The sequence below is a fragment of the Enhydra lutris genome, unplaced genomic scaffold (genome assembly GCF_002288905.1).
Source record: "Enhydra lutris kenyoni isolate GAN:26980312 unplaced genomic scaffold, ASM228890v2 scaffoldscaffold3, whole genome shotgun sequence".
Classification (NCBI taxonomy): Eukaryota; Metazoa; Chordata; class Mammalia; order Carnivora; family Mustelidae; genus Enhydra; species Enhydra lutris.
In genome coordinates, this window is record NW_019154087.1 from 22623883 (window position 1) to 22636454 (window position 12572).

The window sequence follows — 12572 nt, forward strand, 5'->3', positions numbered from 1 at the left end:
TGATTAAATTCAAAATTCAATATCAGTGGATTTTAACGGAGGAGTTGAAAAAGTAAATTGATACAGTTTTTCACTCTACACTGCAACTAGCCTCTTTTTTTTTTTTTAAGATTTTATTTTTTAATAGTCTCTACATCCAACATGGGGCTCAAACTTTTAACCCCAAGATCAAGAATCTCCTTTCTACCAACTAAGCCAGCCAGGAGCCCTAACATTGCAACTAGCTTTTAGGAATTTACCACTTGACAAGTTTTGGTATAGTATCAAAGAAGCTCCACAATAATCTGAAAAATTGGTAAAGTAATCTTCCCCTTTCAACAACACATCTGCGTGAGGTTGTATTTTCTTCATGTACTTCAACCAAAATAACATAATAGAATGGAGATTTGAATGCAAAAGCAGATAAGAGAATCCAATTGTCTTTTGTTAAACCAGATGCTAAAGAGATCTGCAAAAAAAAAATGTAAAACAATGCCACCCTTATTTTTTTCATTTTTTTTTTTAAGATTTTATCTATTTTGACAGAGAGACAGTGAAAGAGGGAACATAAGCAAGGGGATTAGGAGAGGGAGAAGCAGGCCTGCCACCAAGCAGGGAGCGCAATGTGGGGCTCAGTCCCAGAACCCTGAGAGCATGACCTGAGCCAAAGGCAGACGCTTAACCAACTGAGCCACCCAGGCGCCCCTAATTTTTTGGTTTAGAAAATGGTCACTTTTCATAAGAATGATTTTTTTATGGTAACATAAAACAAACATAGGTTTGTTGTTTTTAAATGAACTCATAAATACTTTTAAATTTCTCATTTTAATTTCTAATGTGATAAGTATAGATAAACCCACACAAACAATAACTCAGTGGGATGCTCAGTGATTTTTAGGAGTGTTAAGTGCCCTGAAAGCAAAAAGTTTGAGAACTACTGCTATAAGAGACTTTTCAAATGAATGAACTAAGATTGTATTGTCTATTAAATCATACTCTGAAAGGGGAGACAAAGCAAACATATAGAAAAACCTGTGTGTACATGTATGCTGCTGCAAGGTCCAAGCCAGTCTAAACCCTGAAGTTTACTGTGTCATAGAGATGAGCAGTGTGCACTTTTGGGAACAGAGTAATTCATTTATTGGGCCTCTTTTTCCTTTCTTTTTTCCTTTATCCATTTCACAAATATTTTTGAGCATATAATATATTCCAGGATCTGATGTTTTATTTGCATTTTTCACTAATCCTCACCTAATTCTGTCAGGTATTGTTTCCACCCATTTTGCATATGAGGAAACCAAGATTCTGAATAATTGAGTGAATTACCTAAACATGAAACTAAGTGGATATGAATGTTTGGGATCTGAACTCTGTGCCTCGGCTGCCCATGTACTCAAATCTTAAACTATATGAGTTCTCACCTCTTCCACTTGGAAACCAGAGGATGGCAGGTCTGCCCACTTTGGGTCCTTAGGATACAAGCTGTGGACTTGAGAGTTATCGCCTTGGGTTCTAGTCCTGTCTCTGCTACTTCACATCCTCCGTGATCTTGTACAGATTACTTCCCCTCTCAGAAGCTCGGTTTTCTTCTCGATAAAACAGAAATTATAACACCAGTAACTTCGGGGTGATTTCAGGATTGCATGGTGTAACGTATGGAAACCCTCACTGTAAGGAGAACTGGAAAAACTGGGTGAAGACCTGCTGGTGACATCCGGGTCCTCCCATGGGCAGTGGTTCCTGTGTAGATGCTTCAGGGCAGTGGGGTCCATGGCAGGCCTCGCTCCCCTGGCAGAGTGGTTTGGAACACAGTTGGGGAGGGAGTGGAGGCATAAGTAGGGTGGAGCAGGAGGAGCAGGGACTTGGGTGTCGAACGAATGCCGGCACAAGTCCTTGCTCAGCTAATTATTACTTAGCCCTCTGTCCAAGAGAACTCTGCCTTCTCAGCCATAAATACAGAGGTGATGCTGCCCACGTATGTGGATGAGTGCCAGAGAATATAAAGGCATGGCCGTAATGACTAGCACTTACTGGGTGTCTAATCTATATTAATTCTTTTCTCTATGACACGTTGCTTCTGCTCTTAGGAAAATATTCTGGGTCTCCAACGGAGACCATCCCTTTCCCTCCAGACGTAGGCTCAGAATATTTGTCTGGCAAACCTTAGAATTTATCAGTTCCTGCTCAGGAAGTCTTCAGAGCCTAGGCTCTAATTGTTATCTTAAAAAGCTGCTACATCACAGCCAGTAGTGGTCTCAGATTTGAAGGCCACACCAGACCAGAATCAGGCATTTAGCTTTGGTGGACCTTAGGAGATTTCCAGTACAAGTTGTTACTTTTGAGATCGAGCTGGTACAAGAACCATTATATCTTTTCTGAGTAAATTAAATCTGCTCCTCTTTGTGGGAAGGCTTGAGAAGCTCAGATTCTCAGAAGAAGAGGGGAAGACACAATATAAAATTACAGAGTTTCTATTTCATGAGTACCAGATTTCCTAAGAGTTTAATAAAAAGTAAAATGGCACCATAAAAATTGAGGCCAGATGAAATTCCTCATCTCAGTAAGTTGGTGGAGTGTTACTACTCCCTGGAATTGGTTATTACCCAGAGGATTATTGATAAAACGCACAGCTAGACCCCGCAGTGCGGGTTGAGTTGAAATCTGGGGATGTGCAGGATGGGGACTAGCTACTAGACCAGCAGGTTTCTCCCCCAGTTACTGCACTTACCAGCAGGCCCGCGGCCTTAGCCAGGAGGGCGCTGAACCACTTTTTAGTCCTTCCCGGAACCACATCCTTGGAGGCTGACAGCATTCATGACAGGCTGAGTTACTGCCAGTGGTGAGTGGGTCATTTCTGGGAACGCTGCTTTGGGGGTGGCTCTCAGGCTCCCTAAGTGGCACCCACTTCGTGTCCACGGGAGGTGTGGGTTTTATTGGCTGTGATGCCAAAGAGGTCCTTACCTGCAGGGACCAGCCTGGGTGGCAGCCAAGCTAGTTTCCTTGGAATGTTTTCCAGTCCTGGAGAGAAAGGTGTCAGTGGAGTCTCTGTAGCGCTAACCACTTCTGCTGAGGTGCCTCTTTGTCTGATGTGACTCCTGTGCCTGGGACAGAGACCACACGGTCATTTCATTGCTGTCACATACCGTCAGGTACGGCCCAGATGGTCAACTCCGCGTCCAAGACTTTATGAACTTGGCTCTTCAGGGAGGCTGCATGGTGTGCTGGTAACGAATGTGGTCTCCAGAGCCAGACTTTTCTGCCATTGAGCCTAGCTTTGCCACTTAACCATCTCTGTGCCTTTGGGAAAGTTACTTGACTTCTCCAAGCCTCAGTGTCCTCATCTATAAAAGGAGGACGCGAATAGTACCTGCCTCAAAGGTATTATAAAATGTTTAGCACACACCAAGTGCTTGGTGAGTGTTAGTTGCTGTAGTTATTATGTGCTATGTGGGTAGGATGGCCTGATGATTGTTCAAGCTTGGGAAAAGATTGCAGGCTTCCTACTGAATAACCATGTGTGGGTGCTGAGTGTAGGTGAGAGGGTGTCTTCTGGCATTTCCTTCCCTCCCGTATATTTTCTGTCCCTTTTCAAGTACCTGCTCTTTCCATCCTTCTTACTTTTCCTTTGCTCACCTGCCCGAGATTAAAGAATAAAAGTTGAAAGATGAGGGTCTGTGCCATGGCTCACTTATGCCATGTGAGCTTAGCTAAGTTTCTGAACCTCTCTGAGCAGCAGTGGAGGATTTGGGGTGTCTTAAAGCTGCCAGGTAGCTCATAAAGGGGGAGTAGTAGTGGGTGCTGTGACCCTGGGATAATGAAACAAGGGACCCACATTGGGCATACCTCATGATTCTCCATGGGAAGCTAAGACTTCACTATAAATGTACCTATGTAATAAACAATGACTGCACCTGTGAATGTACTTGACTGGATGTATGAATGAAAAAAGAGGGCACCTGGGTGGCTCAGTCGTTAAGTGTCTGCCTTCGGCTCAATTCATGATCCCAGGGTCCTGGGATCGAGTCTCACATCGGGCTCCCCACTCTGCGGCAAGCCCGCTTCTCCCTCTCCCACTCCCCCTGCTTGTGTTCCCTCTCTCGCTGTATGTCTCTCTCTGTGTCAAATAAATAAATAAAATCTTAAAAAAAAAAGAAAAAAGGGACGCCTGGGTGGCTCAGTTGGTTAAGCAGCTGCCTTCGGCTCGGGTCATGATCCCAGCGTCCTGGGATCGAGTCCCGCATCGGGCTCCTTGCTCAGCAGGAAGCCTGCTTCTCCCTCTGCCTCTGCCTGCCATTCTGTCTGCCTGTGCTTGCTCTCTCTCCCTCTCTCTCTCTGACAAATAAATAAATAAAATCTTTAAAAAAAAAAAAAAAAAGAAAAAAGAATCAACGTGATTTTTACCTGTCCTCTCTTCCTCATGGGGAGATGTGTAGCAGGAAAAAGCACGAGAATGGGAGTCAAGAGATTTGGGTTCTGTTAAGTGAGATATTGGGCAACCAGGAGCCAACACAGAGTAGGAGCCCAAAAGATGGTATTTCTCTGCTACTTGATTCTACTCTGTTGAGTCACCCCCCGGGGGGTTTTCATTCCCATTTTATTCACGATGACCTCGTATCACTGGAGTTTTGTCGTGAACAAGGCTGTGTTACCAGCAGTGCTGACAGTTTCTCATCTTCCTGTCTTAGAAAATAAGAATCTTAAACTAAATGAAATTTCGTTTCTTACAGCTTTAATGGGATATGAAGGCATATAATTACATATATACTGTCTCTCCTATCACCCAGTTCCTTTTCTTCATAGTACCTGATGCCATCTCTTTGTTTTGGCTTAGTTTTTGCTTTTTAAACATATTTACTCTTAGTCTCCAATACCCCCGTCCTACTTCCAGGCCCCTAGAAAGGAAGCAGCATGAGAGTAGGGATCTTGTCTCTTTTGGCAGTGCTGAAAGAGTGCTTGGCACGTTTTCGATGTTTAGTAAATATATTCATATGCCCTCATATAGAGGTATAATCATGCATTATAATATAATTACATAAATTTGTCCGTGGTGGACGAATTAGACCAGGTAGTCAGTCAGTTGGTTGTTCTTCCCCTCCCTTACTCCCCACCACAACATATACCACACTGTTATTTGGAGATTAAAGGACTAGAATTAAGAATGGTTATATTGTTTGTCATAAAAATTACACAAAGTAGCAGTGACTGGGTTCTTGCCTTGTGCGCGCATGTAGTATCAAAGGACAGTAACTCCGAATATCAGAGGAAGCCCACAGTTTAGGGCTGCGGCCACTGGGCCATGTGACCGTGATGGCGACGTGTGTATGGCACACGGCTGGGTACGTTTATATACGCAGTGGAGGTAGTCGGCAGGAGGCAGAATAGAAGCCTCAGAATTGTGCTCACACATATTATCGAGATTTCATATTGCTTTTATTATTTGGCCACAAAAATGGACATAATCCTTGTTGGCTTTAACACACCTACTAGTACTGCTTTCAGTATCCATCTTGCAAAATATAAGACAAGGCCAGAGCTTAAATTAAAATCCTCAGCTTCTTATCTCCTTCCCACAGGAAAGCAAATCTGTGTTGAAAACCGTAAAATTAAGAGGAGAGCAAGGATAGCATAATTTAGCAAAAATTCATGGCACCAGATTCTGAGCTATATGACTGGAGGGATAGGTCAGACATTAAGAAGATGCTGCCTGCTAATGCGGGTTCCTTAAGGTGGTGCTCTGGAAATAAGAAAGGCATGCAGAATATATATATATATATATATATATATATCACATTTCTAGAAGGTTTCTGCAATGCTTACTCTTTAGAAGCACTCAAAGAAAATACCTTTGTAGATTGCTTGGCAATTATGCTTCTTGTAAGACTTTTGAAATGAAACTCAAAGCAGTTTAGTGGAGTTGAAATATATTCATTTTAGCATTTGGGTGCTAAGATTTTTGTTTCCATTTTAAAAAGGGTTTGTAGTAATACCCTCCTATCCCCACCCCCACCCCCACCTCCTCTAACATTCTAAATTCCTTGTATTTAAGAAGCTCATTCTGTGTATTTGGCAAACTGCATCATTAACACTTGAAAAGCACTGAAACACTTTTTTAACCTTTTACGCATTTATATGCATAGATGTCTGTGCTGAGGTATATAGAGAAAAGGCATGGGGCTTTGATAATGGTGCTCTATTTAATAAATGCCCAGGGCTGTATGAGCTGTGCAAGTTCTGCCATTAGAGACGAGCTGATCGTTATAAAACAGGGAAAATCTAGTATGGAAATTATATCATTGTCTAAAAAAAGGCAATTTTTTCCCCCTTCCTTTTTTTTTTAAAGTAAGTTTTTTTAGGTTAGAGGTTGTAATGATAGGGGGTAGAGAATTAGTATTAATAGCTGTAAAGAGAATTAAGTGTTACTAGGATAATTGTTCCTAGTTTTCCTGAGAGTAATCCTACCCATTGGAGCAACATACTTTTTGCGTCTAATTTGTAAAGAAAACAACATCAGGTTTAAATTAACACGTGTCAGGCGCCACCACCATACACAACAGGCGTGTTACAGGGCCCTCAGCCTTTCAGATACAGACCTACATTTTAAGCAGATATCAGGTACTTACTAAATTTTTTTTTAAAAATACAGATATTTGATTCTGGAGAAACAGATTTCACAAGCATTTTAGTTTATAGCACAGTAAACATCTCACTAATTCAAACTAATTATGGGGAAGACATGTCTGAACTAGTTAATTAGTGAATATTCAAAATTCATTATGTTTTATTCCTCTTAAATTCACAAGTTACTTATTGTAGTGTTTGTAAATAGAGATTTTCCAGGGACTGCTGTAATTAGTAGCTGAGTTTAAAATCAGATATGTATTTTGCATGTATATAATTTTGTTGAGTTTACTTTCTTTTGGGGGGGAAGGGGGCATAGAATTTATAAAAAACAATTTTCCTAATCAGGTTAAACTGCCTGAGTCTTGTTTACATTACTTGATTTGCTTAGCAACCACTTTTGGGGGGGTAGAAGGGAGAAAAAAATTCAACTTTAACCAAAAAAATAAATTGAATCTTTAAAAGTATTATTGGTGTAATTTTAGACTTCCAAATTCAATAATAAAATTTGTTTTTAAACTAATATAAGACATACAAAATGTCAAAATATATAAAATGTTAACATTTTAAAGTGTTCTTACAAGCCATATTTCATAATAAACTCAAGATAAGAAATTCCCTTTTATCAGTTAGGATTTCTAGAAATTAAAGAACCTGAAGTTGAACTGAGTACTGCTAAAGCATAATGGATGGTCATGTTTGATTGACAAAGCTGTAAGACATGAAAAAAAAATTACTGTAACATAATCCTTAAATATGTACAACTATAGCATTACAGATTCTATAAACTGAGGGGATATCAGCACAGCAAATTTATATTTATTGGTTGCTTAAAAATTTTACCTTCAAATTGTAATATTTATTCATTCATTTGTTCATTGAACAGTTGAGTGTCTTTTTATTGCCAGACATATGTAATGAATAAAAAGAGCTTATAAAATATTTATAACTTTTGCTCCAGTAACTCCTGGTTGAACATAACCTGAGGGGATAATCCAAAATGGAGTATAAATATGTGCATACAGAAATTCATGTCATATGAAATAATAGTGATCAACCTAAATCTCTAAGGGACAATGATTAAATAACTGATTATCTCTTGATGGGATATTCATGTACTTGAGTATTTAACATGGAAAAATTCTGAAGATATAATGAGGACAGCAGATGAGTTCCGTTTTCCAGGGTTAGAGGTGATTCTTGGGTTATGCTGATGTCCAGTTACTGCTATTGCCTGACTTGTTCTATGGGAGAGGAGACAGGACCTGGGTGTTCCTATTAACCATTGACCTTCTGGTTACTTTGCAGTCAAATAAGGTGCCAGTGGTGCAGCCATCACATGCGGTCCATCCTCTCACCCCCCTCATCACGTACAGCGACGAGCACTTTTCTCCAGGATCACACCCCTCACACCTCCCATCAGATGTCAACTCCAAACAAGGTGAGAGACCCTGCCTTCCTAGGCCTTTCTCAATAAGTGAGGAGCCACATCTCATCAGTCCAGTGCCTTTACAGTTGTCTTTGCTCTGTGTCACTGCGTGGATCAAAGTCTCTTTGTAGGAGATGAGTAATTAACTCGATAGCAATTTTTTATAGCCCATAAGAATTTGTTGTTGCTTCTCTTATTTCTCAGGGTTTTAAAAAAGAAGAAGAAAAACATAAAAGGATTATTTTCAAAGTTACAGCTTTCAAAATCTAGGATCTACAGTATAAGCCAGTGTGTTATACAGATATTACGCTAAAAATTCAATCCTCAGTGCCCCCTACAGTCTTCAGTTATTGCATGTGCGAAGTGTTGATGGTAGTGTTTGAAAAATGTTAGAAAAGGGACAAAATAGGAGATTTTTACTTCAAATGTTATTTTTTTAAGTCTTCTGTGATTTCATTTCAGTCCTTTTGTTTTAGCCTCTTTTTTTTTTTTTTTACCAGCACCAACTTAGATAGAATAATAAAGTACAAAACCATCTCTGTTTAAAGTCAAAGTAACATGATTCCCATTTTACTTCTCTTCGTTATTACCCAGGTTTGCTTCTGTATCATTTACAGAAGAACATAAAGCACAAGAGGTCTGAAAAATCAAAATGCCTGGTTTCTCTAACCTGATGGGTATAAGTATGCATTGGTTGTAGGACTCAGTGCTCTGGTTCTCCAAGCCTTCTGGCTCAGTCTGCTTAGAGAGCACATTTTGAGGATGAATTTGTTCACGGGATGGCCTTTTTTCTCTCCATTTACATACACACTTGGACCTCAACAGGATCTTTAGAAGTTCAAAATAAAAGATCCTATAGAACCACGTGAAGGCAGAGAATGTAAAGGTGTAAAATCTGCCATCACCAGCATTTCCCCCTTTTGTCCAGCCCAATCATTGATCCACAGTGGACAATAAAATTTTTAAGTGTAAAAAAAGAGTGGAGTTCAGAGGCTAGGTGTTTTTTCCACTGCTGTGAGTTGTATTGCGTTCATTTTTCCACGGCATTAAATCTGTATTGCGTTCATTTCCATCCATTGTTAAAACAGCTTATTTGAGGACTTAGTTATTGTTGGACTCTGGCTTGAGTGAAGCTATGTACTCTTACCTAGGGAAGGTAGAATTACCTACACAGATGTGTCCGGGTTGGCCTTTTTGTTTTTTATTTTATTTTTTTTAAGATTTTATTTATTTATAACAGATAGCAAGAGAGGGAGGGAGGGAACACAAGCACAGGGTAACTGGAGAGGGAGAAGCAGGCTCCCTGCTGAGCAGGGAGCCCAATATGGGGCTTGATCCCAGAACACTGGGATCATGACCTTAGCCCAGGGCAGACATTCAACAACTGAACCACCCAGGCGGCTCCAGGTTTGCCTCTGTTTTACTCCTCATTTCCAGTCTTTCTCTACTTTTCTTTTATCAAGGACCTCCAAAGAATAAGAAACATCCAAAACAGATGGAGGACATATGGTGAGAAAGGGAACTAAGATAAGGTATTTTAGGAAGAAGGTGGAGTTTAAGAGGGAAGATCATGACCTTGGTCATGGTGATTTCCAGTGCCTTATAGATACCTGGAGGGAGAGAAGGAGTAAGATAATTTATGGGTCCCCCTCCCAGAGCAGTATCTGAGCTGGAGATTCATATCTGGGAACCTTAAAGCTGTAGATAACAGTTAAAGATAGATGTAAAAGCCTCAAACAAGTTACTAGCAAAAAGAATTTAAGAATTTTTTTACTTGTTTTTAAACTACTTATTTAATAATTGCATAGTGCTTACTATGTCCTAGGCCCTGTTTTAAGCACTTTTGAAACAAACTTATTTAAAACAGTAACACATGATGGTTCAGTAGTTTTTTTCTTTCAAGAATTCTAGGACGGTTCTATTTTTTAAAAAGATAAGTTTTTGACTAGCTACCAATTAACGTTTATATTTTCTCTTCTCTTTCCATCTCTTCTGCTGCCCTACCTTGTTTTGCTTTACTAATTGTAATTTATATCATTACTTCTCAAAAAAATTTTTTTAAATTTTTAAACTCTCTAGAACTAGAGAAAGAACAAGTGGGCATGATTAGAAAATTGCATATTCTTTGAAGTTCTTATTTTGGCCTAAAAATTTGTGTGATTTTTGCATTCTAATCCATGTACTGTATTTGCTTTAATATAAAGTCCTGTTTTTAATTACTTTTTTGTAAACAAAGACCTCACAGACCTTGTCACCATTTATCTCTGGGGATATGTAAACTTTGCTTTGAAAAGAACTAATTTGCTTGATTTGGGGTTTGTATCATTACACTTGGTCATATTCATCACCAAAAAAATAAGTAAAAAGCTCATTAGGTCTCTTGCTTTTTCTCTCTCTCTGCCAGCCTTTTTAGTTATATTATGTAGCTAAACTAGTTAGAACGTGGAGGTACTGAGGTCAGAGTTATTAATTTCGAAGTTCCTAGGAGGCTGGTTAGTTTTATTTAAAAGAAAAAAATAGTATCATGTGCATACTCTAATGGTAGGTAGAACTATCGAGTAAATATAAATTGTCAGCAGAACTCATTCTCACTTGTAGGAAAATAACTAGGTTAATTTTACCTTCCTCCCAGTATGTTGGTGTGAGGTATGTGTGCAGGTGTAGGAAAAGGAAAGGAAGCTGATGCCAGTCATTTTCTTCTCATTATGTCCGGTAAAAATGTTAAAAAGAAAGATTTTGGGAAATTCTGGGTTTCTGTGCCTGTTTATATCTTTGTATTACCCACTGTATCCTTATAAATAACCACAGACACTCACATAACACTTTTCTGTGTTACATGTATTCATGCTTTATTCCTCACAACAACCCATATTCCATTTTTATCCTGATTTTAAAGAACCTTAACACCTAAATAGCTTCCTCAAAGATACATAGCTTGTGCATGGCAGAACTGATAGATCCATACAAGTCCAATTCCAGAATCATTTCATCCATAATTATCAAAGTGACTTATGAAAGTTTAAAAATCGTTAAGGCTCTGCAGTGTCTAGCCTCTCATACATAGTAAATATTCAATAAATACTAGTGAAATGAGTGACGTGAGATGTGTTTCAATAGCATGGCAGTTGGTGGAGAGGCACACACTTGTAGGATCGTAACGTAACGACAGGCCAAATAAAAAACACAGACCCATTCTCTGCTCATATAATGACCTAAGCTACATCACGTACTTGGATATCCATGAAGTGTGTATATGCAAAATGGTTGGTGATATTGACCCAGAATGAAGAACGGGTCTGTTTAAACACTTTTTTAAATTGCTCGTTCATTTGTTCAGTCATTCAGAAGTATTTATTGAGGGCCTCCTCTGGAGACAACCATACTTTGACACCTAGATTGGTAAAACACAGACTCTTTTATTCCAAGCAGTATATAAGCTCACACAGGAAATCATTTGCCCAAACTAACTGTAAAACAAAATGAAGAACATCTTAAGTACCATGTTGAAAGTACAAATGAAACATTGCAGATTCAGACAAGGAAGAAGTTTTTCTCAGAGCTATACACATTAGAGGGGCATATTTGAAATGTGAGTAGAAATTTATTTATTAGAAACCATCAAACTAAATACCATCATAGAACTAGAATCTAGCAGGTGCTAGTAAGCAAATGTAGTTTCCTCTTTCCTCCTTTGAGCAGTAAACCCAAATCCAACCAGCTGGTACTGTGTTTGGTTGCAGTCCTTCTACCCAGAATCACTGCTGCAGGGCTCTAGGCTTACCTAGAACATGGATGAGAGTGGAGAGCAAGATTTTAGGCTTGTCTGCATAGATAATGTGCTTGTAAGTTACCTGTCTGTGTCCCAGTGCTAAAATTCCAGGAAAATACATATTTTCTATGTACCAGAACAGGATGCCTAAGTAATCAGTAATCATTCCAGACCTTGGTTTCCCCATTTGCAAAAGAAAGGGAGTAAAGTAGACAATTCTGGTAGTCTGTGACCTGTAGTCATGATTTTCAAGCTCAATATTCCACAAAGTTTCCAAAGTTCTTCTGAGTTAATCTGATTTGTTTTGTTTGTTTGTTTTTAAACTGAGCAGTTCCCCTGCAGACCCTGAGTTTGGGGAGGTTTCTGAATCTCAAAGATAGGGGAGGCAGCAGGTTGGCCCAGTGATGCTGAGGTATGTCAAGAATCATCATTCTTGTAGGTTCCCTTAGATTCACCCCTACTGCCCAAACCTCCCCAGACCCAAGGCAAAAAAAGTCCCAGAATATGAAATTTGGAGTCCACTATGCCCCAAAAGTAGTGATATTTCTATCCAAAAAGGCAGGGGGGTGGCAGGGATTTGAAACAATCTTTTAAAGACAGCAAAACATGAGATAATCTCATGTAAGCTCTCTATTGAGGGATTAAAAACCTTCTTCCTGTAAGAGTTGAGTAATAGTTGGTCCTAACTTGAGTTGAATTAACACCAACTTTGAAGGCCATACTACTTAAGTCATTCCCATAGGTTCAAGACCTTTAATATCTAATAAGACCCAAACA

The 12572-nt window shown here is 39.3% G+C and overlaps 1 protein-coding gene across 4 annotated transcripts in view; it reads left to right on the forward strand.

The window, feature by feature from the left end:
• The window catches only part of LOC111154120 (lymphoid enhancer binding factor 1), a 142658-nt gene that overhangs the window by 98811 nt on the left and 31275 nt on the right, over positions 1-12572 (forward strand). For all 4 annotated transcript variants that reach the window (XM_022513536.1, XM_022513527.1, XM_022513543.1 and 1 more), the window contains exon 4: positions 7906-8038. In XM_022513536.1, the coding sequence (XP_022369244.1) occupies positions 7906-8038 (133 nt within the window). The remainder of the gene's footprint in view (positions 1-7905; positions 8039-12572) is intronic.